Below are 24,294 nucleotides of genomic sequence, written 5' to 3'. Positions count from 1 at the left end.
GTTTAAATGCAGGAGGGAGAAACCGGGTTACTTGCATGGGAATTTTGGAGTGGCCCTGTTGTGACGTCAGCGTCACATGACCTGGCCCTAGCGTGGCACCCTGTACTTAGCTCGAGCTCCCCGCTCCTCTCTTCTTTTCTCCCTTTAGACGTTACATACACACCCAAAAAGAGCTGTTTACCAGACCAGGTCTTCAGCCCAGGGACGTGATAGGCCCTCTTCCCCCATACCGGTAGATTATCCCACTATTGACAACTGCATTACGACGCTCTGAGTCAGATGAGAGTACCAGGATACCAATCAGGAGCCTGCGCGTGCGGCACTAGAAGGGAGACCCCCAGGCATGTGCTGCTTTATTGCCCATTAGAGGACCACCGAAGAGACCGGCTCAGGGATCAGGACGGGAGGCTGGACTTCAAACGCCTGACGACTACGGATCCTGGCGCAAAAACCCTATCTACGGAGGTACAGCAGATAGTAATAGCACTAGCAAGGGTTTCTTGCGCAGGTATATTTTTCGATGTCGCTTGGCCATAGTGAGTAAACAAAACAAGCCAAACGAGGGATTTAATACCAGATCAAGTCAAGTCCTTCACCTGCTTAGGGGGTCCCTTGCTAGTGCTATTACTATCTTATGGGCTGTACCTCCGTAGATGGTTTATCGCATCGGGAAGGCTCCCTCCGTACTCCCTGGCGAATTCTCTCTTGTACGGCCAGCCAACAATCACGGTACTATAGGCAGCAATGTTTAAGGAAAGGCAGCAAAAAGTGAGGCACTCAGGTTTTAGTCCGGAAGAAGGATTCCTAAGGATAAGGACTTGCGAATAGTTTTATATTTGTGAATAACCTAGATATATAGATTTCCTGCATGGGCTAACAGCCAAACCAGTGTTAGACTCAATCAATCAATCAATAACCTGAATTTCGTCTTCAAGTCGGAATCTGCCCTTAGAAAAAGTCTAAGGTCCTGAAAATCCCTCCCTGTCTAACCTCAAAAAACCGAATTATACTTTTCCTTCCCTAGCCCAAAGGTAAATATCTAGGCCAAAATGACAGATCACCTGCAGGCCCCAGTATGCTGCTGCACTGTAAGAAATTAAGGGCGCAGAAATGCTAGGGTATCAATTTGCCTTGATTTTTCTAATAAAGCCCTCTAGTTGAGCAGGGGGCTGCGTCCGCATTATATTAGAGAAGATTATTGAATAATAAGCTGGTTCTAAAATCAGTACTAGCCATTCAAGGAGCATTGGAACTTAATCAATCTTTTATTGTCATCGTGATCTGTTCTATTCCCAGTAGTCAATTGGTATAGATAAGCCAGCATCTGCAGAGCTGACTTACGGAGTAGATTACCCCTTCTAGAACCGAGCTCGGCAGTAGCGGGGAAAGAAATATGGATCGTAAGCGCCATCTCCTCAGAGGTCTCGCATGTAGCCGACCACTTGCTCTTTCCGACACGTAATATGATCTGAGATAGCTCTAGCAGCATCACTGGGCTAATCCACTACAAATACAACTGAAGACCGTGGAACCTTGAAAGTAAGCAGCCGCAAAGTCAAATTCGCGAAATCGAGGGATGCCTAATATGATGCCCTATCGCCAGTCGTGTGACAGGTGCCGCCAGCAAAAGGCTCGTTGTATGCGAGTAGATTCCGGGCACGACGTCACAGATACATACCTGCCGTGCGAGAGGTGTATCAAAGCGGGTGCGGTCTGCTTGTATAGTTGTGAGTGGAATCCTTATTTTCTTATGCTGGCTAGGCAGCTCACTAAGTGGCTCTAGCAAAGCAAAAGTCTGGACGACCGCCAGTACTTTCACCAACCCGCAACTATAGCGACTCTCGTCGTCCTAGTTTGAGAGGACGTCATGGATCTCCCCCTAACCACAGCCTGGATGGCAACATGTTCTCCGAGGCTAACCTGCCCGAACTTCCTCCCCTGAACACCGACAACCTATTAGGCTGGGACATGAGCCCCTCCGCCGCCGGTCCATCCTTCGCCACGATGCAAGGTCCTCAACATCACATGTCCCCCGAACACGAGAGAACTAGCCAGAGTTCAGGCTCCCCCTCTAGCCACGACGAAGACTCCTCAGAAGCCTGGACCGCCCGAATCGCTGCCTTGACCACGCAGACCACACAGACGGCCAATCGCCTAGTTCCCTCCGATATCAGCCCCCCCTTGACGGTTTCTTCCCCGCAGGTCGGCCAAATATTTGACGCAACAAGCACCCTGCTTCGTATCCTCGACGGCATCTCCGAGGCCCTTCGCGTTGCTTCTTCTTCAAGCACAGAGTCTACAACAGATCCAACAGCCACCAGACTAACCCAGGACCCAGGCCTCATCTTCCTTATACTCGCATGTCACCAGCGTCTGCTGGACTCTTTTCAAGCCATATGTGACTCCATCCGCTGGAGCCTTGACTCTATGAGCTCTCATCAAAGCGAGGACCGTGGGACGCTTCCTTGGAAGCGCACACTACACGGCGATGAGGGACTGCCTTGCGTAGCACAGTTCGTCATGGTGTTACAGCTGGTGAGCCATCTACTGAACCAGCTGGACATGGCGTTGAGCCCTTCTCCTACCCATTCATTATCCAGGGGCCAGAACCTGAGGTCTTCTTTTGACTTTTCGGCCATAACAGACCCGGATATTTCTCCCAGCTGGACGATACCACCGCTAAGCTCCTTGAGCAGCAGCCAAAGCAATTCGGCCTTGCTTTTGTTTAGACAGGAGGCTGATGTCAGCAAGAAATCAGAGGAGCAAGGCTTCGTGAGGCTTGCGAAAGGGTTCTTGACAACAGTGCCGGATCAACATACCACTTTAAATAATAAGATACGGGAACTACAAGACTCGATAAATGACTCTAGAAGGCTTTGAGTATTTAGATAGAGAGACCAGTGTACTTACAGTGCATAGGCACCGTACCGAGATTCAGTATCTTAAGTAAATATAGAGATTTCTTTACTGATTCTTGATGCTCTGCGACACTATTTTTTGTAGCTAATAAGGACTATCAAGTACGACCAGTAAAGCCACATCTAGCATACTCAGACCAGAATGCATAGAGTCCTTTCTCTTTAGCTATACCTATATACGTACACTAGCCGGTATACTTTTTAAGAGGATAAAGTATTTAGTTAGAAACAAGAAAATATTTTTGTTAAATCTAGGCGGACGAGGCTGTAAAAGGCTAAAACCACAGGGAGGGCTAGTATATAAAGTAAGCACATTTAATATGACAATAGATAAATTTTGGGTTGAAAGTTTTACCTTTATTTGATATTTACGAACAATCTTAGGAGATTTCAAGAGTGATCCAGAGGGGTTGCTTATTTGATGTTATTTATCCTCTACGAAGTACCATTTCCTGGGCCGTCCCATGCCTTACATGGTAGTTTATAAACGCAACTCCAATTATAATGAGTTTCTGTTTGCTATACGTACTCATATATATGTTAATCAAGGAAAGAGCTAAGTGGTAGCTCAGCCTGTCGCTAGCTATAGCTTGAGCCCTAACTTTCCCCTCATCCACTCTAACTGCGATCCTAGAACCCCTTCCAGCCCTTGTTCACCTTCTCCTTTCCACCAGTCCCAATGCCCCCTCCCCTGAATCACCTCGAACCGTTTGTCAGTCACTACCAAGTTAAACACCTCCGTTTTCTGCGCCTCGGGCCGGTTAATCGCGTCCAGCTCCGGCGCCACGACCATTACCGGGCACCGAATTCTCGGCAGCAGGTCTATAACCGACCAACTCACGAGCCAGTACGCCGTCTGCACAGTAAAATGGTTCTTAAAGTGTGGGCTCAGCCGCTCCAGCTCGCGGACGGCCTGCGCGTCGATGGGTAGGCCGGCGAGGTTGGTTCCATCTTCTTCCGAGACCATGGGCAAGTACGCTGGCGGGGCGTCTTTTGTAACGCGCGCGACACGATCATGAATGGCCCTCTCGAGGATGATAGTTTGCTTCTCGGGCGGAATGTTGAGCTTGGCTGTCGGGGCAAGTGAGACGACCGCAGCAACACGAGGGTCAAGAGCGGCGGCGGCGAGGACGACGGCGCCGGAGAGAGAGAGTCCCCAGAGAGTTATCTTGGCGGGGTCGACGAGGGGATGCTTGGAGAGGAAGGTGACGGCGTCGTGGCAGTCTGAGACTTGCTTATGGGGGTTTATCTGCATGGTGTATCATGTCAGGGATTAACGACGTTGTTATTTTTTTTGAAGCATTGTCTACAGATAGCACTACTTGCACACTCATTTAAAGAAAAAACGAGAAAGTGTGTATTATAAGAGAAGGGGGGGGGGGGGCCGCTTACATACATCATTTTTTGGTTCCCCATCGCTCAAGCAAATCGTCCGGTTATCATACACCAATGCTGTCACACCATTTCTCTGGAACCATTTCGCAATCTGCGGCGCAAGCAAGTCTTTGGGCATGTTGAACTGTTTGTCTGGCTTTAGTCTTTTTCAAGTATTATTGCGTTTATGAATCATTTACCCCGCAGGTTATTATCACGCCTGGCCCATGAGGCACGGAGGCAGGATAGAGCCATCCGCGGAGAGTGAGGCCATCCAGGGTGTGGAACTCAACGTTGTCTTGGGGATAGTAGGGCATTTTTGGTTTAACAGAGGGGAAGGATGAACAAAGAAGAAAAACCTAGACGCAGTTTGATAGGGAGAGTGAGTGAGAACTGTCGGGTAATTTTGTTGTGGGCTCTACAGAATGTGTTGCTGTCCAGGACTGAATCGCTCAGGTCCTCGGAGCCCTCTTGCTGTGCATTATCCCTAGAGATACCCCTGTGTCTGTGACATCTTGTACGGACCTCCGTCGACAGCCAGAGTAATATTATGCCGGCAGAAACTATCCGGTTCGTGAGTGAGCGGAGGATGATCGGATGGTTCGATTTTTGTGGATCACCGGAGTCGGTGCTTCAGAGCCGGAAGCCGCTTGCCGGATTGTGTGTAAGTAGCCTACAGACTTGCGGGTATTGTTAGAAACTGAAATATTGGCAGAATACGCGGCAAAATTGCGTGATTGAGATTCGCGTCTTGACTGTCGATCATGCTTGTTGAGGAGGTACTATAATTTTAACAGCTGAGTAGCCTGAGTTCCATCGGTCGAATATTAACATAAGGTGAGATTGATACTAACCAAAGTCCGAACTTGGTGTACGAGAAAAAAAAGATTCGAGGAGCAGCAAGAACATCCTCTTCCTCTTTCTCTTCCTTTCCTATCAAACAGATATAAAAGTTGCCTTAGGTTACGCTGTCCGAGGCACCTTAATTTAGTGAGCGCCCCTTATTAAGGGAAAAACTAAAACGACACCCCCCCGGGTGTCGATTAGGGGTATCGATTACCAGGATTAGGGGTGTCGATTTAGGGGCCAGACTAGCCACTAACCCAAAGTAGAGGCGCTCGGACAGGAACACCAAAACTCTGGCTTTTTCTTTAATTTAATTTAATTTTTTAAGGAATTAATATAATTTAATACTTGCTTTATTTCCTTATAGCGCTAATTAAGGGCTATTTAAATATGAACTTTTTATAAAATTTGGATTAGTAATAGCCTTTTAAATTAAAGAAGTTAAAATTTTTATATTTTATAGCCCAAAGTGTGAGGCACGTAATAGCAGGGTGATGCACAAGTAGTCAAGGTAAGTAAGCTGCGGAGTGACGCTTGCAAGTGTAACTAATTCCAAGAATTGATTCCAACAAAAGACTAATTAATGCCCCTTTCCAAAGCTAGGAGCGTCTCCCTATATGTTCCCTAGTGCTTAGCCAAGCCTGCGAAGCACTTTACTTAACTAGGAAACACGATCCCATGCGATCCGTACGATTCCGATCGCCCGTACGATTCCGATCGCAAGCTTTACCTAAAATAGGAAACTAGATCCACGACATCTGACACCTGTCCATGCGCCATCACGTGTGCCCATTACACAAAGGTAAGCTTAAGAAAGCCTAGAAATTTAGCGAATAAGTCCCTAAAACCAGATATAAGAGCCCTATAAGCCCATAATTTATAGGGCCTTATAGGGCTCAAAAACTAGAACCTAATTATTTAGTATATAAACTCCCTTAAATTAAAATACTATTTTAAGGAATCTTTTTATTATAAGTTAGAGAGCACGTAATTACAATACAAGGGTTATAATATACTGGCTTATACTTATATTAAAAAATATAACTTGAGATTTTTAAAGAGCTTAGATAGCCAATTACAAGTCGTTAACACCCGGGGGGTGTCGTTTTAGTTTTTTCCCTTATTAGTAGTTGCTGGGGAAATGACTAAGCTACATTATTTCAACGACATCCAAACTTTAAAGCGATTTGTCCCTATCAATGCTCTATCTACTTCTCAAAAATCACAAACACCCCCTTTGAATCCTTCTTCGGCTGCGGCACAAACATGTCATATGCCATCTTTACATCTTCCTCGCTCGACGACTCGTGCAGGCGCATCTTGTGCTTACGGAACAGCATCGCCAACGAGACAAGTAAATCTGCTTTTGCGAGGTTTACTACGTGTTTTCATAATATTAGCATGCAGTCCCTACCCTGGTGCAACTTACAGCATGGTACAGAAGTAGCTAGGAACAGATCTTGGAAATTCACTCACTCCCTAAACACATCCTGGTCCCCTTGGAAAAGCTTGTCATGTAGTGACCCAGCGGCCTCTCTTCTGCCGGTAGGATTCCATCCTTGACCAACGGCTTCGTCGCGGGTACTTTGGGGTTGCCCAGCCAGCGGGAGGGAAGGAAGCGGTCTGGCTCGGGGAAGACAACGTCGTTGAGGTTGTTAGAGTAGTTGTCTTGGCTGACGGGCGTATTGGCGGGGATCGTCCAGGCCCCGTAGGTGAGGTGGGTGTCGCGGCGGATGCGGGGGAGACGTTGGACGGCGCCCATGGAGAGACGGAGGGCTTTGGTAGGCGATAGATTAGACAAGTTTGAATTTAAAAGCAGTAAATAGACAGGATGGGGGAGATGTGCAAAGCTCACCCTCATTCATAACTGCCTCCAGATATTCCAGGCTCTCCAGTTCCTGAAAATGCGGCATCTGCTCTGGGTCCGGAATTCCCGCCTCCAACTCGGCCCTTAGCCGCGCCTCGATCTCGGGATCCGTAAGCACGTAGAAGCACGCCACCGTTAGCGCCTGCTTGCTCGACTCGATGCCCGCCCCGATCATCAGCATAGCCTCGTCCACGACCCTCTGCAGCCGCAGGTCCTGCGGCGATAGCTTGGAATCCATCATCTCGTGAAACAGGGTGCGCACTGCCGAGTTTTCGAAATCCTGCTTCCGGTCCTCGCGCATCAGCAAGCTGATCTTAGCCTCGAGTGTGTCCCGAAAACCAAGAAAGCACCGCAGGTCCGGCAAGAAGGGCTTGAGCCAGGTGAGGGGTACCTTCCTCATCAGAAACCCAAAATGGTTCAGCGTGTGAGTCAATTGTGAGATGTTTCGTACAGCGAGAGGGAATGGGTCAGAGAAGGCGGGGGCATCGAGGTAGTGGCTCGGCTCGCCGAAGACGATGTTGATGATAACGTCGGTGACGGACGCGGCCCACATGTGGGAGATGTTGGTGGGAACGCCAGTGCCCACGTGTTCGTTGTCCAGGTGATACGAGAGCTGGTCGACGATATGCTGGATGCTCGAGCCGTGTTCGATGATGCGCTTGCGGCTGAACATAGGTGCCAGAGCTTGGCGGCGGGAGCGGTGCAGTGCAGCGGGACAGGTGGGAGCCACTGTGTCAGGCATATTGAATTGGTGGGAGAAGAACTCAAGCTTGTCGACTGGCTTGTTGGTGGGATACACCACCTCATAGTAGGCTGGGTCATCGATGTGGAGTTCGTGAGGATTGATGCGTACAATAGGACCTATGTGCGTCAGAGTCTGAAGAAGAGACCCTGGACATGAAGTGAGACATACCATACTTCTTGTGCATGCGCTTGACCTCAAACGTAAACTGTCCACCACCTTTCTTCACAATGTCGAAATACGTCTCGTACCATTGTGTTGCAGCTGCTATCTTTGGGCCGGGGAACTTTGCAAGCGGATGAAAATACAAACGATGCACAACCAAGTTGAATGCGTAGACGCACCACAGAATGGCAGCACCGATTACAAGACCAGTTCGGTTCTCTAGGACAAATTCTATCATTATGGCAGATGACGATTCGAGGTATTCTGTCAAGTATCGGACATGAAGCCCAGGTATAGATCAGTCCTGTCGAGAGGGGATAAACAGTAAAATGTATTACACCCAGATCAAATTGGTAGAAATGAGCTTCCCCCGTAGAGTGCTTACATCTGCTCGAAGGGCTCGTAAAAACCTACAGTAAATAAAAAAACAGCTACTGATCCCACGGACGCGAGGGAGCAGGAAAGATGTCATTCTACGTATGCCGGAACCCAAACTTCCCGACCCGATAAGCGGCCGGTTGATTCCGGAGTGAAGTGCAACCGGAGCATTATGCGCTCCACTCCGTAGTGGGATGCCGATCCTCCATGTAAGCCGGCCCTCAAGAAATCCGAAAGCGCCTTCCTTGGGAAAAGGATGAGACCTTGGAAATTTTGGCGGCCCGCAGATACTAACGGCCCGGTCTCTGATTAGAATTGTAGATAGGATTAGTTAATCCATGCTCGGGGGTGGACCCCTGGGCAGCTTGTACAATCATTCGTGTAGCTTGGACTTACTTTCAGGAGACCGCTGGCCCTCAGTTTTGGCGTGCTTGCTTCAGACTCAGTGTTATCCAAGTGTCTTCTCATAGCCCCTTAATGATTGTGGTATCCTCAGATACTAAGCCTTTCAGCCAAGACTTTTCCGTGAGTCGTTTGACTCCTGACTTTTAGATCTCGCATCTTGACTCTTCACCACTATTTTCACTGATCTCGTTCACGAACAGGATCGAAGGGTCTGCAGTTTGCTGCAAGGTCTTCTCTGATGAGACCAGTAGTCTGTAGCCTCCCATCTTGAACTAGGTCAACTCGCGCACCTTTGACTTTCATCAATATCTCCTCAAATTTTAGTACTTTTCTTCCAGGCTGATTTGGATTTGGTCAACGTTGAGACAAGCTTTCATTTGTAAGGGCAAAACCACAGCGCTCAGTAATGGTCACCACCACCGAGCCCAACGGGGTGCAACCCAGCCCCTCTGAGGTACCAGCCTCCAGCGAACCCATCGCCATTGTCTCCTCAGCCTGTCGCCTCCCTGGTCACGTCAATAGTCCTCACCAGCTATGGCATCTCCTCTACACAGGAGGCATCGCCGCCTCAGACATAGTCCCACCATCCCGCTTCAATGGCCGCGTTCATCGTGAAAGCTCTGGGAGACCAGGTACTATGACCGCCGGGGCTATGTTCATCGAGGATATCGACCCCGCCGCGTTTGATGCTGCGTTTTTCAACATCAGCAAGGCGGACGCGGTGGCCATGGACCCGCAACAAAGACAGTTGCTGGAAGTGGTATACGAATGTTTGGAGAACGGCGGCATCACGCTGGAGCGGATTAGCGGAGAGAAAGTTGGGACGTTTGTCGGGAGTTTTATGAATGGTGAACTATTTCATTTCCTTGCTTAAGTCAGGATTAATATTGATACCGGCCTCGAACCAGATTATCAAGATATCCAAGCCCGAGATCCTGCAGATCGCCCTCCGGGCACTCTTGTCGGCCTGGGTCGCGCTATTCTCAGCAACAGAATCAGCCACTTTTATAATGTCAAAGGCCCCAGGTAAGAAAGCCTTCAAGTCCTGAGAATCTGGTTGTTGACAGAACTGCCAGTATGTCTATCGACACCGCCTGCTCAGGAGGCCTGACATCGATCGATGTGGCCTGTCACTATCTCCGATCGGGCCAGATTTCGGGTGCCATCGTAGCTGCGGCAAATCTCCAGCTCTCCCCTGAAGTAATGATGGACAGGGGAACTATGCGAGCCGCCTGGTCTTCCACGGGCAAATGCCACAGCTTTGACGCAAAAGCAGACGGCTATTGCCGCGCTGAGGCAGTCAACGCTGTATTCCTCAAACCTCTCTCTGACGCCGTCCGAGACGGCGATCCCATCCGCGCGGTAATTCGTGGGACAGCCACTAACAGTGACGGGCGCACTCCAGGTATCACCAACCCCAGCGGCGAAGCCCAGGTAGCGGCGATTCGCGCCGCATATGCGGCTGCCGGGCTCGATGGTGCCTATGCCGGGACGGGATTCCTCGAATGTCACGGTACAGGCACGCCAGTGGGCGACGTTATTGAAGTCAAGGCCGCTGCATCCGTGCTTGCACATATGCGGGAACGGTCCGACCCGCTGATAATTGGCTCTGTCAAGAGCAGCATTGGACACTCGGAGCCGGCGGCAGGAATTTCTGGGCTGATCAAGGCCATGTTAGCGGTAGAAACGGGTATGATTCCTGGAAATCCTACCTTTATAACTCCCAATCCCAACATCGACTTCGAAGGCTTGCGCGTGTTCGCAACACGGGAAAATATCGCGTGGCCAGAGGCTTCGAGTCACTACCGCAGGGCCAGCGTCAACTCTTTTGGCTATGGCGGGTCCAACGCCCACGTTGTACTGGAAAACGCAACACACTTTTTGCAGCACAGGGGTGCGGCACTCCTAAGTGCTCAGCCCTTTGTGTCCTCTTTGGTAGAGTGCAGAGCGGAGTTGGCGGCTTTGCATACTTGCAACGGAAATAGGAACGGGTCAGCTGCAGAACTTAGCATCAGACCTCAGGTCTTGGTCTTCTCTGCCAACGACGAAGACTCTCTGAAGCGCCAAGTCGATTCGCTCTCGCAACACGTGGTCGAGCCTCGCATCAGCGTCAAGCTGTCCGACCTGGCCTACACGTTGTCAGCACGACGTTCCCGTCACTTTTGCCGCGCGTTTCTGTCTTGCCATCCAAACCCAAACGGCAACGTCGATCAAATTCAAACGAATCTTGTAAAATACGCCAAGAAGCCCCAAAGTCCACCGAAGATCGTATTCGTCTTCACCGGCCAAGGAGCACAATGGCCGCAAATGGGTGCCGAGCTTCTTCGGATGTTCCCCAAGACGGCCAAGCGCTGTATACAGGAGCTCAACGATGTCCTGCAGCAACTGCCAGAATATCTGAGGCCCAAGTGGTCGCTGCTCGAGGAGCTCACGGAGCCTCGCTCAGGCGATCACCTCAGACAGCCCGAGTTCTCCCAGCCATTGTCGTTGGCTTTGCAGCTCGCCATACTGGCTGTGCTTGATTCTTGGAATGTACAGGCCGATTTTGTTGTAGGGCACTCCTCAGGAGAAGTTGCTGCGGCATGCTGCGCAGGGCTCTTGACACCAGCACAGGCGATTCTGGGAGCTTATCTCCGGGGACTGTCAGCCAAAGAGTTTCACCCCGTCCGAAGAATGGGTATGCTGGCCGTAGGTCTAGCTCCCGAAGCCATCCAGCCGTACTTGAAGTTGGGCAGTTTCACTGGCGAGGTGTCCATAGCTTGCTATAACAGCCCGTCTAGTGTGACGCTTTCCGGGCCTGCGGAGCTTCTGTCCGACCTAAGTGAGACTATCAAGGCGGATGGACATTTCGCCCGGAAGCTGCAGGTCGAACTGGCATACCATTCTCGGAACATGGTTGCCATAGCGGAACGGTGCGAGAGTCTGCTGCTGGGCCATGGCCGCCTGGCCCCTGACGTCGAACCTAAGGTAGGCGTTGGACGGCCAATCATGATTTCATCAGTCACGGAAAAGCCTATTTCTGGGACGGGTAGTTGTGATGCGGCCTACTGGAGAACGAACATCACGTCGCCTGTTAGGTTTGCAGGTGCATGCAAGAGGGTACTCACTGAGGAGTGTCGAGAACCAAGCATTGTCATCGAGATTGGACCGAGCAATACCCTCTCGGGTCCTATATCCCAGATTATGAAGGAAGCAGGAGTTGAAAATGCTGCCTACACGTCCGCCGCGAGGAGAGGCGAGGAAGGGGTGGATACGCTCTTCAACGTGGCGGGTCAGCTCTTTCTGCACGATACCAGCATATCCCTTGAAAGGGTCAATACCGACGAGACCAAATCGAACAGAGCATATCCGGCACTTATTGTGGACTTGCCCAACTACCCATGGAAACACTCGACGCGTTATTGGCATGAAAGTTTCGCTAGTTTGGATTATAGATTCAAAAAGTTCCCGCAGCATGATCTACTTGGCGACAAGGTGCTGGGGACACTTTGGCAGTCCCCTTCGTGGCACAAGACCCTACGCCTTGACGACCTGCCTTGGTTGAGAGATCACAGGGTTGGGTCAGAGATCCTTTTCCCCGCGGCCGGCTATATGGCCATGGCATTGGAAGCTGTTCGTCAGATGATGTGGGCAACAGCTGGCCCAGAAGACGTGCCAGATCTAGAGAATCGCAACTATCACTATACGCTAAAAGACGTGCGGTTTCCGCGCGGTCTGGTGCTTGAAGACGGCGTTGCTGCATCTTTGACGTTGGCTCTGACGCCCGTGACAAAAGTTGGCGTCGGCTGGTGGGAGTACAAGGTCATGTCGCGAATAGCTTCAGAATCGTCATCTACGTCTTCAGCCATTGTTCCGGATCAGTGGTCTGAGAATAGCGAAGGCCTGATACGACTAGTACTGAACAAGCATGCGCCGTTGCCCAGTACACCTCAAAATGCAGGTTCTTTGCCGCTAAAACACCCATCGCCGGGAAAGCTTTGGTACAAGGCAATGGCGGACGTTGGACAGATATGGGGACCCGACTTTCAACAGATTCTGTCTGTCGAGGCTACGGAAGGCCAATCGTACTCGCGGTCCATCGTTTCTCTGCTACCGCCATCCTCAAAGTGGGAACCACAGTCCGAGTACCCGCTCCATCCCGCATGTATGGATGGCCTCGTGCAGGCTGTATTTCCCGCGCATTATCACGGAAGCCACGAGAACGTGGAGGGCGTGCTGCTTCCAGCCAGAATTGATCAACTTACCGTGTCGGGCCGAACATGGAACTCAAATGAAGCACTTTCTATCGGCATATGCGAGTTTCAGAGCGTGGGCATTCCCGAAGAATCCAGGAAGCTTCTGTCCAATGCATCCGTCTTTGATCCTCTCAGTGGTGATTTCATCATGGAACTCAAGGGCCTCGTCTTCACCCCACTGGACGTGGACAAGAGTGTCCATCAGTCTCACACGTACAGTCGGCTGTCTTGGAAGTCTGATTGGTCTCACTTGGACAACAGTGAGAGGCTGCAGCGAGCACTGGGTAGCGTTGGAGCCGATCCCGAAATCGAGATCCAAGAGTTGCTAGATCTTGTGGCCCACAAGAAGCCGAACCTGAGAGTCCTCGAGCTCAACCTCGTTCCTGGTGAAGGGGAAAGCCTCTGGCTGTCCAGACCTGCAAGTGATCATTCGATCCGCGGCGCTTTCAGTGAGTTTCACCTCGCCTGTGATCACGCAGACGATGTGAGTGCCGCCAAAGACCTGTACACAAAACCGCCGAATGTCAACTTTCTCGTTCTCAACCCTCGCAGCGACGATTTTTCGCAGCCAGAAGAGCTGGCCAATCTTGACCTTGTGTTGGTCAAGGCCCCGCATCTTTCGACCTCTGCACTGGAGCGGATCGCCAGTAATCTGCGCGGTCTAGTGGCGGATGGTGGAAGCTTGATCGTGCATCAAGTCGAACGTCCTAATCTTCTGAACGGCCATGGGCATGGTACAGACGGAATTGCGGGAGAAGACAAGTCAGAAGCCGATGTGGAGCCAGAAAGCAACGGGAATTGCAATGCTATGATGAATGGACACCGAACTCCAACTGGGCCTGACCCCGAGTCGAACTCGAAAAGCACAGCCACGGGCATTTGGGAGCGTCACCGGTTTGCCAAAATCAGGCACACGGCAGCTGGATCCATCATCGCGGAAGCCGCCATCGCGCATCCGGCCTGGAAAGAGACGAAAGGTACATCCATCGTCCTGCTACACCTTTCCCCGCCAGACGACATTATTTCAGAGGTAGGTGCACGCCTACGTAGCCAGGGTTGGGATCTTTCCGAGCTGCATCTGCAAGATGACCCCTCGCTCTCTCGACTGAGTTCCAAGTCGATTGTCCTGGTGCTTGGCGAGCTCTGTCAGCCTATACTGGCGACGGCGACGGCGACCCAATGGATAGCTATCCAGACCATCATCCAGCGAGAATGCAACCTTCTTTGGGTGACGAGGGGCTCACAGAAGACGGTCGATTCGCCCCTCAATGCCGTCTGTCACGGTGTCTTCCGCACCATCCGCGGTGAGGAGCCGCAACTTCGTCTGGTGACCCTGGACATCGAGTCCAGCACAATTAAGACCTTGCCGCAGACTATCGCGGCCATGGGCCGAGTTCTACGTGATTTTCACTCGCCATCTTTAGCATCGTCCGAATGCGAATATGTTGAGCGGCGTGGGCTTCTGTATGTCAGCCGCATCTGGCCTGACGAGGCCGTAAACCGAGCCAGCAGTGAGGACAGCTCAGCCGGCCGCCCACCTGTCGAGATGGATTTGCATGCTTGCAAGTCAACTGTTCGCCTTGTCTCAGAAAAGCTCGGCACCCTTGACTCGCTGGCATTTGTCGAGGTCGGAGACGGGAAGCCGCCAGTATTGGGGCCCGACGAAGTTGAAGTCGAAATCTTTGCGTCGGGTTGCAACTTTAAGGATGTTGCTGTAGCCATGGGTATCGTTCCTGAGGACCAGAAGCGGCTCGGACTTGACGGTGCTGGGGTTGTGGTTCGCTCGGGTGATGCTGTGCAGGACCGCCGTATTGGCCAGCGAGTCGCAGTTCTTCGCAACGGTTGCTATGCTAACAGAATTACTGCTTCATTCAAGGCTACTGTTCCCATACCGGATTTTATGACATTTGAGGAAGCAGCCACTCTCCCCGTCGTGTTTGGCACCAGTATCTATGGCCTCTACCACCTGGCTAATTTGCAGCGACGGCAGCGTGTCCTGATACACTCGGCTGCGGGTGGCATCGGGGTGGCCTGTATCCAGCTATGTCAACGTCTTGACTGCAACCTGTTTGTCACTGTCGGAAACACGGAGAAAAGAGAATTTTTGAAGCAAGTATTTGGGATTCCGGACAATCGCATCTTTTCCTCGCGCTCCACATCATTCGGGCGTAGTATCCGCGACGCAACTCAAGGTTATGGCGTCGACGTCGTCATGAACTCGCTGACAGGCGAACTGCTGCACGAGAGTTGGTCCCTACTCGCGCCCGGTGGAACTATGGTTGAGATCGGGAAAAGAGACATTCTTGACCGAAATTGGTTGCCCATGGATCCATTTTCACACAACCGTTCCTTCCGCAGCTTGGATCTCAGTACTTTGCCACTGGACGTAATTGGCATGTGAGTATCCGCTCCAATCATTTCTTGCTACACAAATCATGGACAGGATCACTGACTAGGTTTCCAGAGTTCTCAACGAGCTTTCTGTGCTTGTCCGCGGCGGTCATGTCAGACCCATCACGCCACGGAGAGATTTTGGCTATCATGAAGTTCCCGCCGCCCTGCAACTCCTCCGAACTGGAAGCCAGATCGGAAAGGTAGTCATATCGAATGGCCCAGATACCAGAATTATTGTACCGGTAAGTATAGAGTCCTTATCAACGAACATGGCTTCCTAGGCAGAGCGCTGATAACCTTCAGGTTCGGCCAGCCAAACGGGACCTTGGCCTGCTTCTGCAGCGAGAACGCGCTATATTTATTGTTGGTGGGTTGAAAGGGGTTTGTGGAAGTCTCGCGGTTCATCTCGCGCGGCAAGGAGCCAAGCATCTGGCTATCATGTCACGCAGTGGGCATCAAGATGCAGTGTCCAAGTCTGCTGTCCGCAACATATGTGCCTTGGGATGCACTGTCGACTTGCTTCAGGGTGATGTGACGAGCGTTCAAGACTTGCAGCGCTGTTTTAGCGAGGTCTGCGTCCCGATTGGAGGCATTATTCAGGGTGCAATGGTCCTCAGAGTGGGTTGAAGTTCTCCCAGCTCCCATCCCCTGCTATTCTGACTGAGTTCTAGGACCGTACTTTTGCCTCCATGTCCCATGCCGAATTTACTGAAGCTCTCGCATGCAAAGTGCAAGGAACTTGGAACCTCCATACTGTCTCCCTCGAAACCCGGCAACCGATAACCTCCTTTGTTACACTGTCGTCTGTATCCGGCCTCGTCGGCCTGAAAGGGCAAGCCAACTACGCCGGCGGCAACGTGTTCCAGGACGCTCTTGCTGCTTACCGACGTGGACTAGGCTTGCCAGCCATCAGCGTCAACTTGGGACCGGTCGAGGATGTTGGTGTGATTAACGAGAACGAGAGTCTCCAGGGCAGATTCGACGATAGGTTTTGGAAGGGTATTAACGGGATCCTGTTGCGACGGATCCTCGACTATGCTCTTTTGCAGCAGCTGAGCGATCCGGAGCAGCGGTTGAGCAACACCGGGGAGACACAGTTGATCACGGGCATCAAAGTGCCGCAGCCCGCAGACAGCCCGCTTTTGAACGACGTGCGCTTCTCTGGTCTGCACACATCCTCTCAAGCTAGCACACAAAACACTGCGGCTACGCAAAAGGACAAAGAAGTCCAGAGCTTCCTCCTTGTCGCCCAGTCCTCGAGTCCTGATCCTACAGTACTCCTCTCAGCTGGAGTGGCGGCCATGTCAGCCCAGTTTTCCAAGCTGCTGAGTCTAAACAGTCCCATGGACCCGGCGCGGCCGCTCGGCGCCTACGGCATGGACTCGCTGGCAGCGGTGGAGTTGAGGAATTGGGTTCGGGGGACGATAGGGGTAGAGCTAACCACCTTGGAGGTGATGAATGCAGTGAGCTTGGTGGCTCTGTGTGAAAAGATGATTGCGAGGATGGGTGTATCGGTGAATGGGAAATGAGTGAGAAGGTGAAATACGAGTGGTTATAGGTGTCGAGATGGGTGAGATGGCTCCTGACTTGTTTTTCCATCCATTTGGATCTCCGGTGTTGTACTTATCGGCTTCATAGACGTTGGACTTCCTCTATCCAGTAGTAAAAGGTGTGAGTATTAACATCGCCCGGTTGAGACCCGTTAGAGCTAGATTTCGTAGATTCAAAAGCTTCCGTTCCCTGATTCGATCAGTTGTAAGCAATACAGTAGTATCTGGTTGGTTGCTTGTGGTTCCGAGGGTTAGCCTGACTCCTTTCCCCTTGTCGTTACAGTATCCCAGGCAATGCCCTGGAGGGGACAGATCAGACCTCTCTACCTACCATCGCTCACCCTACCTTACCTATTGGTTTTCAGCCATTATGGCTAGAGCTCTGAGGGCTGAATGCCTTCGCCATTTATATTGACTAAGAAGAACAGCACAGCAGGTCGTCGGCGTTAGATAGCGGTCAAGGGCACGGGCCTCCACATTGCTCTCGCTTCGCTCCTAAGCCCTACGGAACGGCAGTGCTAACGAATAGTACAGTATTGTAGAAACTCGACAGATTCGACTTACGCTAGCTGTGACGGCAGGATCAATGCAATGGTCGAAGGCTCAAAGTTCAATGAATCTCATGTATTGAAAATACTAAGCTAGAGAGCAAAGAAGGGAAGAATGCCTCGACCTTTAGTAATGCTTTGCCCATAACTTATATAATTGGCTAATATTTGATACTAGCTAGCGGTAAGGCTCGGACCAAAACTAAGCTTAATTGAGACTAGGTAGTAGTACGTGGCTAAATTACAGAGGTACAGCCCATAAAGATAGTAATACTCGTAGCACTAGCAAGGGTTTCTTGCGCACGTACACTTTTCAATGTCGCCTTGCCAAAGTGAGTAAACAAAACAAGCCGAATGAGGGATTTAATACCCGATTAAGTCAAGTCCTTCTCCAGCCTAGGGGTTCCCTTGCTAGTGCTATTACTATCTTTATGGGATGTAAATTTACCTCCGTATGCACTGAAAATTTTATGCGAATCGCTGCCATTTTAATCGTACCCGTAATTTCCTCACCCGCAAAAACTTACGAATACTTCAAGATAGCTCACAACACCGACCCAAGAGCTGAGAAGGTTTCAATAAACCGCCACAACAATCATGTCTTCGCAGAAACGCCAGGGCGAGGAGCTCGAGGGCGATATCACCTTCATCGCGACTCCCGTAGCTGTGCCCTCAAAATTTGCGACGGGCGAGGACTGTGGCGTCCAAGTCACCACTGTGAGTCCCATTGAGCTCCATTGAGCTCCCTGTACCACGTCAATTGACATCAATTGACACCAATTGGCTACTTACTCACCCAAACTAACGCCTACTTAAGTTTCCCGCCATCCATAATGCTCCCCTACCCGCCGAGGGACCCGGCTCTGAGTCCTTCTCGAATTACCTCCTCGGAGCTCTGGTGCTCGGCGTCCCGACCATTGTCTCTCGCAGCCTCGGTGGCGGCTTCAAGACCACCATCTTTTTCGTTCTGGTCTTCTTCCTGCCCATTTTGATCGGCTTCTGGACCATAACTTCGGCCTACTCGCCAAACATCAACGACAAAGTCAAGCTCCCCGGCCGCCCCGTCGAGCACTACATAACTTTCAAGAAGGAAGAAGACCGCCAGCGATGGAGGGGCCATAACAAGATCCCAATGAAGACATTCTACGAGATGTACTTCGACGGTGACGTGGAGTTCAATGGCGACTGCCTCGATATTATGGAGTACCGCCATGACTGGGCCAACTTCTCCTTCACACGGGCTCTCTTCCATTTCATCCTCTTCACCTTCTTCCCAGATGTGCTCTTCCACTCGCGCAAGCAGGACGAGGAGCAGATCCGCCCCAATTACGATCGTGGCAACGACCATTACTCGTGGTTTCTCGGCCCCCGCATGGTCTACACGAGCGGCATCTTCTCCGATCCCACCCGCGAAGAGACGCTGGAGGAGATGCAGGACAACAAGATGGCCATCGTCTGTGAGAAGCTCGCTCTCAAGGAGGGAGAATCACTTTTAGACATCGGCTGTGGCTGGGGCACCCTCGCCAAGTTCGCCAGCGTCAACTACGGTGCCCACGTCACTGGTGCTACCCTTGCCCATAACCAGGCCGCCTGGGGAAATGACGCTCTCCGCCGCGCGGGTATCCCCGAGAGCCAAAGCAACCTCTTGTGTATGGACTACCGTGACATACCGACGCGAAAATTTAACAAAATCTCTCAGCTCGAGATGGGTGAGCATGTGGGCATTCGCAGACTTACGACCTTCTTCCGCCAGTGCTATGATATGCTTGAGGACGACGGCGCCATGTATGTCCAGCTCTCTGGTCTGCGTAAGGCGTGGCAATATGAGGACTTCATCTGGGGGCTTTTCTTGAACAAATACATCTTTCCTGGCGCCGACGCCTCAACCCCGCTTGCTAATTACGTTGGCTGTCTTGAGAGCGCCGGATGGGAGATCAAGAGGTGAGCACAAGTAACAACACGAACTCGTTATACATACTAATCCCAACCCCAGCATCGATACGGTCGGCGTCCATTACTCGGGCACCATCTGGCGCTGGTATCGCAACTGGCTCGGCAATGCCGAGACCATCAAGGCCAAGTACGGCTCGCGCTGGTACCGTATCTGGGAACTCTTCCTAGCCTGGTCCACTATCGCCTCGCGTCAGGGCAGTGCTACCTGCTTCCAGATGGTCGTGGTCAAGAATCTGAATGCCACTCACCGCATCAACGGTTTTGCGTCCCAGTTCGCCCTTTCTGGCGCTCTTGCTGCGAGTCGCGCTGCCGGAAAAGCGACTTTCCCGAAGTAAATATTGTGCTTAGGAACAAAAAGCGTTGTTATCAGCTTCGTGTGGTAAGAAAATTGTCGGAAAGACGAAGAGTGTTTTCCAAGAGAAAGAGGGGCATGAAAATCGGCCATCAAAGATAGCGACGGAGCTTTAGAGATTTGGCGTTAGCCTGAATAGACAAAGTCCTGACCCTCTTTGAGTATTATATTATAGGCGCTACCGCACGCCAAAACGGGAGCAGCCGCGCATTGAAACCCACTTATCCCCTTGCATTTTCTCTCTTCCATATCAACCAAATCTCAAAGCTTCAGGGCTGAGTATCTTTTCTAAGGCCACTCACTTCAACAAATTCACCAACATTTAAGAAGCAATACTCATTAATCGCGAGGTTTCCACCAATTTCACCTATTTCCCTAAAAATAGGCGAGGTACGCCGATAAGCAAATTTCAGCGAAACACAAGTTGTTTGATGGAAATTGCCTGCATTACTATTACAAAGTGACCTTAACCCATTTCTCCGCGATAGATTTGATCAAAAATGCCTACCCCTTCTGCAAGCGTCGAAAGACGAATATAGCAAAGCTCTCAAAGCTATCCGTACTAGTCAAATCAATACCTTTCCGCAAGCTGCAAGGTACTATTATGTCGACTATAACCTTTTAATCGCCCGCTCTCACGGAAGACCTACAAACCACATATAAGGATAGGGGGGGGCAGAATAAGAAGCTTACGGACGAGGAGGACAAGTCTTTAAGGCAATACTGCGAAGTATTGCATTAGCCGAGTGCCCCTTTTTGACCGAGATTGTTGATGTGAGGGGCGCATGCTCGACGCCAAATGCGACTCTGCTTTGAGGGGTACTAGTATCGAAACCCGTATTCAACCATGAAAGCACGAAAAAGAAGTTCGACAAGCTCACGACTTGTATCACGAATCTACTCATCGAAAATGTGCATTATCTCATCTCATTTATCTCAATATTCTCCTATACAACCTCTGGAACTCCGGATATCAAATCCTTCAATCCAATTCAATTTATAAATGTCCCTAATGCCCAAATGCATGCCATCCTATCCTCGGATGCGCCAAAAACAAAGAACGTAAAATGCCGCCGGAACGGTTTGTTCCCCAGACTCCATGATCCAGTGACAAACAAAAAGGTCGTCTGCGCTCCTGCGAATTTGAGGAAATCGTAAATGGCGTATAATGCATCAATGGTGAACGTATTTCGAGGATGCCTGTCTGATCGACTCGAACCTGCTCGCAGGATTTGAATACTCTTACCAGCGTCGGCTGCCCCTTCTGCTACTCGAGCCCGACTCCCCTCCCCTAGGCTCAAATCCTCCTCGTTCGGTGGGGCCTATATTCCCCCCTCCCCTGGGCTCCTCAAGACTTCTTCGTCCCGAGTTGTCTCTTCCTATCTCACTCATTTGGAAGAGCAGTGGTTCGTCATCAGCTTCGTATGTGCCCGCCGGTCTCGTAAAGCTGTATCTGCCACTTGCCCTCTCACTACCACTGCCACTTCCTCTTTCTATCAAGCTGGAGTTAGAGCCTGTTTGCGGAGGAGTTACACCACGTCCTCCAGTTCTCCCCAGTCTCGGGCGGTACGGTGAGTTCATAGAGCCAGCAGAGAGCACACGCGATACTTGCTGAGGTTCTGACTCATGTGCCTCAAGGGACATCGGAGTCTCCGAGATATGGGGAGCTGGTCGGAGACCACGTTGGGAGGGTGACGATGTAGAAGCCACATTCTCGGTGGTGTGACCCGGCCCAAGTAGTGCACTCAAACTAGGTGGCTCGCGGTCATCGGCTCCCAAACTGATACTCCGATGAATGCCAAATGGCAGGTCCCCCAGATCATCCTCAACGGCGAGAGACCTGTGTTGCTGAGCAACAGAGCTTGATCGCCGAGCATGTGGGAAGTATGTCCTCGGAGATGTCGGGATATCGATTGCATTAGTACCAAGCTCGTTCGATGGGGCATCATCGTCAGCAACATCCTCAAGGGCCGCATCAGCAGCTGTCCTGCTGCGATGAGGCAATCTGCGAGGCTCTGAATACTCTGCAATAGAATTTGCACTCAGACGTGAAGGCACGGCGGGCGTGTGCGGAGTGTGAGGTGATACAGGCTTTCCAGGCGACGATGATGCCGACATCGATGTAGCCGCAACCATTGGCGGGACACTAGATAGTTGTCGACTTGATGAGCTTGAAGACCGATGTAACAACGTAGAAGATGACATCGATTCGGTCAACGCATTGTTGGAGTCACGCATTGACTGGAATTTCGAGAGCTGTGCACTTGTCCGCTTGGCAGACGCTTCTCCCGACTGCTCGAAACTTTGCAGAGTCTTCTTACTATCCAGCAGCTTCAGGAACTCTGAGATATTGTCATCATCAGTCTGCAGAGATCCTGAACTTGCCCCGGTACCTGCTTCGGCGAGGATACCAGAACCAGGTTGTGCAGAGGACGAAGATAAGCTTTGCTTGCCGCTGCTATGTTGATCATCGTCGACAATCTTGCTTGTGCCGCCAAACGAAGACCGCCCCCGGCGGTGGGTAAAGCTGCTGCTATAACGATTTATAGGAGCAGGTTTCGGTGAACTTGATGCAGAGGACGAGACTACATTATCTGGCGCGAGCGGGCCACCCCTTAAAGACGCTGGCATGCCAGCTGTGAGAGACGAGCGGTTCCGGGCTTGAGCTAGAGTACTAATACCAGAGGTTCGAGGAAGCGATTGTGGTGACTGAGGTGGAAGCATATCACTGGCGTGATGTAACGGAGTGCTACGGCCAGGAGAGGAGGAAAGGGACCCAGCTTTGAAAGGCTGAAATGATACAGATGGCCTTCTTGCCATATTGATACCTTCTAATGAGATCAAAGAAGCTCTAGAGGTCTGTATGGGTCTAGATTTAGGTACGGAGCCCATGGGTGGAGAATTCGTCTCTGATCCCATGGTTTTGGCTGCTCGAAGGGCGGAGATGGGGCTGGAACCCCTTGGAGGTGCGTCGCCATGAAATGTTGACAAGCTGCCATAAGCTTGAATTGGCTCGGAGTCTTCGGTTTGCTGCCGGTGTGCTGGTAAAGAGCCAACTTCAACGGCCCGTGATGATTGGCGTCGGTTATCAGTCGTTATCCCTAACGAAGGCTGGAAAAAGTGCTCATCTGCTCCCATAAATCTCGAGCTTAGAAGGGCTTCAGAGTCATCAACACGGAAGTTACAATCATTTCGATACACGACTTCGGCGCAGAATTGTCCCACTGGAGTGTCTGTCGATCCCAGGAAATAGTCGGTTGTGACAGGACCTCCAGTCTCATAAAGAGGGTGAGTAAGCGCATCAAATCGACTGGGCTGAACGTCGTTGTTCAAGATTCGACAGTTGATCCGCAGGGAACTGTTCGCTGATCCAGTTTTCGCCAAGTTCTTTACAAATCTCCAGGTTGGCACAAATTTGGTGGTCGCATACAACGAGCGAAAGAAGACAATGCACTTCTTGTAGACTGTTGGCAGTGATGTACCAAAGTCGTATGCCCGTTCCCCTGGACTATCTTTGAGTTCGATTCTCCAACGCTCCAATATTACTTCCTTATTTCGTCTTCGCAGACGAGAACCTCCATCACTCGATCCGCTGGAATTGAGTGCCTCCAATACATCCCATCGCTTCCCTTCATCATCCAGGATAACAAGACTCTGGCTATTTGTTAATTCGGAGGTGTCGAGGTATGTTTCGATTAGGAGGGGTGGTGGTCGATTCTGGAAGCTGCCGCAAGTCCGCCACTGACTCAACTCTTCTCGAAAGGACGTTGTGTCGTCGGTCTCAATTTGAAACTGTGCCAACAGTTAGCATTAGGCTTCCTCTTTTGGAGGTGGAGTATTTGCAAGGCTTACCCATTTGTTGACTTTCTTGGAACCGTCCTTTAAGATGACCACAGGTAGGGAAACTCGAGATTGTAGGACCACAACAGCAGCTTTAGTGTGGAAGTTCTGTCGAAGAACAAATTAGTTTTTCGAAGACTTTGGAATATCCGTAGTGGTGATTTGCAATACCTGTATAATCTGATCCAATTTCTTGACAGCATCCTTACTTGGACCACCAGATTGTATAACCCCACTATCCCCACTACCTTCATCAGCGTCGTTATACCCAGGCATATCGGATGTTGATCTTGTATGCGGGCTGGAGCCTTCTTCTCTTGGGTTGTTGGTTCTGGTTGGGTTCGTTCGAGGCGATGAGGCTGGGGAAGCCGTTACTGGCGGTGGCCTGGGATGCTGATGCATTTTGTGAATCTTATTGACGTGTCCGTCGAGTCTGAGAAAGCTGTCGTTGTAGAGTTGTGGGACGGTCTGCTAGTATATGCAAGAATCCCGTCCTCCCAGAAGCTCAACGGCAGCTGTCGTAAGGCTAGTTGTCGAACCCTAAAAGATACCACATTATTTGGACATCCATCGTAGTCTAGTCACAATTTGAAATTGGTCTTGCACTTCTATGTGCCGAAAGGACTGCACCAGTGGTGGGGGATGGTAGGTTCCTTCCGGTGAGCCCAATCAGGTTGACAACTGGGGTAGCTGGGGCCTAGAGAAGGCAACTCAGGCACGGGGCATT

General features: G+C 51.0%; 6 protein-coding genes across 6 annotated transcripts; 3 read left to right on the top strand and 3 right to left on the bottom strand.

The window, feature by feature from the left end:
• Positions 1-1,554: 1,554 nt before the first annotated feature.
• Positions 1,555-2,948, top strand: K444DRAFT_667255 (uncharacterized protein). Its single transcript, XM_024887276.1, has 2 exons — positions 1,555-1,727; positions 1,784-2,948. Exons 1-2 carry the CDS (start codon positions 1,577-1,579, stop codon positions 2,878-2,880), a joined length of 1,248 nt encoding a protein of 415 aa, XP_024731475.1. The 5' UTR covers positions 1,555-1,576; the 3' UTR covers positions 2,881-2,948.
• Positions 2,949-3,501: 553 nt separating this feature from the next.
• On the bottom strand, positions 3,502-4,609 carry K444DRAFT_646088 (peptidase S15; the record flags this gene model as incomplete). The annotated part of the gene is made up of 3 exons (XM_024885165.1): positions 3,502-4,167; positions 4,315-4,437; positions 4,493-4,609. The coding sequence occupies 3 exons, from the start codon at positions 4,607-4,609 to the stop codon at positions 3,502-3,504; spliced, it is 906 nt and encodes a 301-aa protein (XP_024731474.1).
• A 1,737-nt stretch (positions 4,610-6,346) lies between these two features.
• K444DRAFT_634290 (cytochrome P450) lies at positions 6,347-8,150 on the bottom strand (the record flags this gene model as incomplete). Its single annotated transcript, XM_024883729.1, has 5 exons — positions 6,347-6,516; positions 6,568-6,585; positions 6,615-6,914; positions 6,994-7,866; positions 7,919-8,150. 5 exons carry the CDS (start codon positions 8,148-8,150, stop codon positions 6,347-6,349), a joined length of 1,593 nt encoding a protein of 530 aa, XP_024731473.1.
• An 836-nt stretch (positions 8,151-8,986) lies between these two features.
• K444DRAFT_667252 (putative polyketide synthase) lies at positions 8,987-17,081 on the top strand. Its single transcript, XM_024887275.1, has 6 exons — positions 8,987-9,520; positions 9,575-9,721; positions 9,772-15,327; positions 15,395-15,566; positions 15,628-15,942; positions 15,996-17,081. Exons 1-6 carry the CDS (start codon positions 9,102-9,104, stop codon positions 16,851-16,853), a joined length of 7,467 nt encoding a protein of 2,488 aa, XP_024731472.1. The 5' UTR covers positions 8,987-9,101; the 3' UTR covers positions 16,854-17,081.
• Positions 17,082-17,853: 772 nt separating this feature from the next.
• K444DRAFT_655389 (cyclopropane-fatty-acyl-phospholipid synthase) lies at positions 17,854-19,948 on the top strand. Its single transcript, XM_024886008.1, has 3 exons — positions 17,854-18,139; positions 18,240-19,363; positions 19,416-19,948. Exons 1-3 carry the CDS (start codon positions 18,020-18,022, stop codon positions 19,708-19,710), a joined length of 1,539 nt encoding a protein of 512 aa, XP_024731471.1. The 5' UTR covers positions 17,854-18,019; the 3' UTR covers positions 19,711-19,948.
• A 1,021-nt stretch (positions 19,949-20,969) lies between these two features.
• On the bottom strand, positions 20,970-23,843 carry K444DRAFT_646083 (uncharacterized protein; the record flags this gene model as incomplete). Its single annotated transcript, XM_024885164.1, has 3 exons — positions 20,970-23,519; positions 23,580-23,675; positions 23,739-23,843. The coding sequence occupies 3 exons, from the start codon at positions 23,841-23,843 to the stop codon at positions 20,970-20,972; spliced, it is 2,751 nt and encodes a 916-aa protein (XP_024731470.1).
• Positions 23,844-24,294: the final 451 nt, after the last annotated feature.

This window comes from Hyaloscypha bicolor, assembly GCF_002865645.1.
Source record: "Hyaloscypha bicolor E unplaced genomic scaffold K444scaffold_129, whole genome shotgun sequence".
Classification (NCBI taxonomy): domain Eukaryota; kingdom Fungi; phylum Ascomycota; class Leotiomycetes; order Helotiales; family Hyaloscyphaceae; genus Hyaloscypha; species Hyaloscypha bicolor.
The sequence above is the reverse complement of the archived record's forward strand: the minus strand, read 5'-3'. Positions and strand labels throughout refer to the sequence as shown.

Coding starts and splice junctions, on each gene's coding strand:
- K444DRAFT_667252 (XM_024887275.1), top strand. CDS start 9,102: ATGGTCACCACCACCGAGCCCAACGGGGTGCAACCCAGCCCCTCTGAG. Junction 9,722..9,771: donor TATAATGTCAAAGGCCCCAG/GTAAGAAAGCCT, acceptor CAGAACTGCCAG/TATGTCTATCGACACCGCCT. Junction 15,943..15,995: donor AGGGTGCAATGGTCCTCAGA/GTGGGTTGAAGT, acceptor ACTGAGTTCTAG/GACCGTACTTTTGCCTCCAT.
- K444DRAFT_667255 (XM_024887276.1), top strand. CDS start 1,577: ATGCCTAATATGATGCCCTATCGCCAGTCGTGTGACAGGTGCCGCCAG. Junction 1,728..1,783: donor TGCGGTCTGCTTGTATAGTT/GTGAGTGGAATC, acceptor AAGTGGCTCTAG/CAAAGCAAAAGTCTGGACGA.
- K444DRAFT_655389 (XM_024886008.1), top strand. CDS start 18,020: ATGTCTTCGCAGAAACGCCAGGGCGAGGAGCTCGAGGGCGATATCACC. Junction 18,140..18,239: donor GTGGCGTCCAAGTCACCACT/GTGAGTCCCATT, acceptor CGCCTACTTAAG/TTTCCCGCCATCCATAATGC. Junction 19,364..19,415: donor GCCGGATGGGAGATCAAGAG/GTGAGCACAAGT, acceptor TCCCAACCCCAG/CATCGATACGGTCGGCGTCC.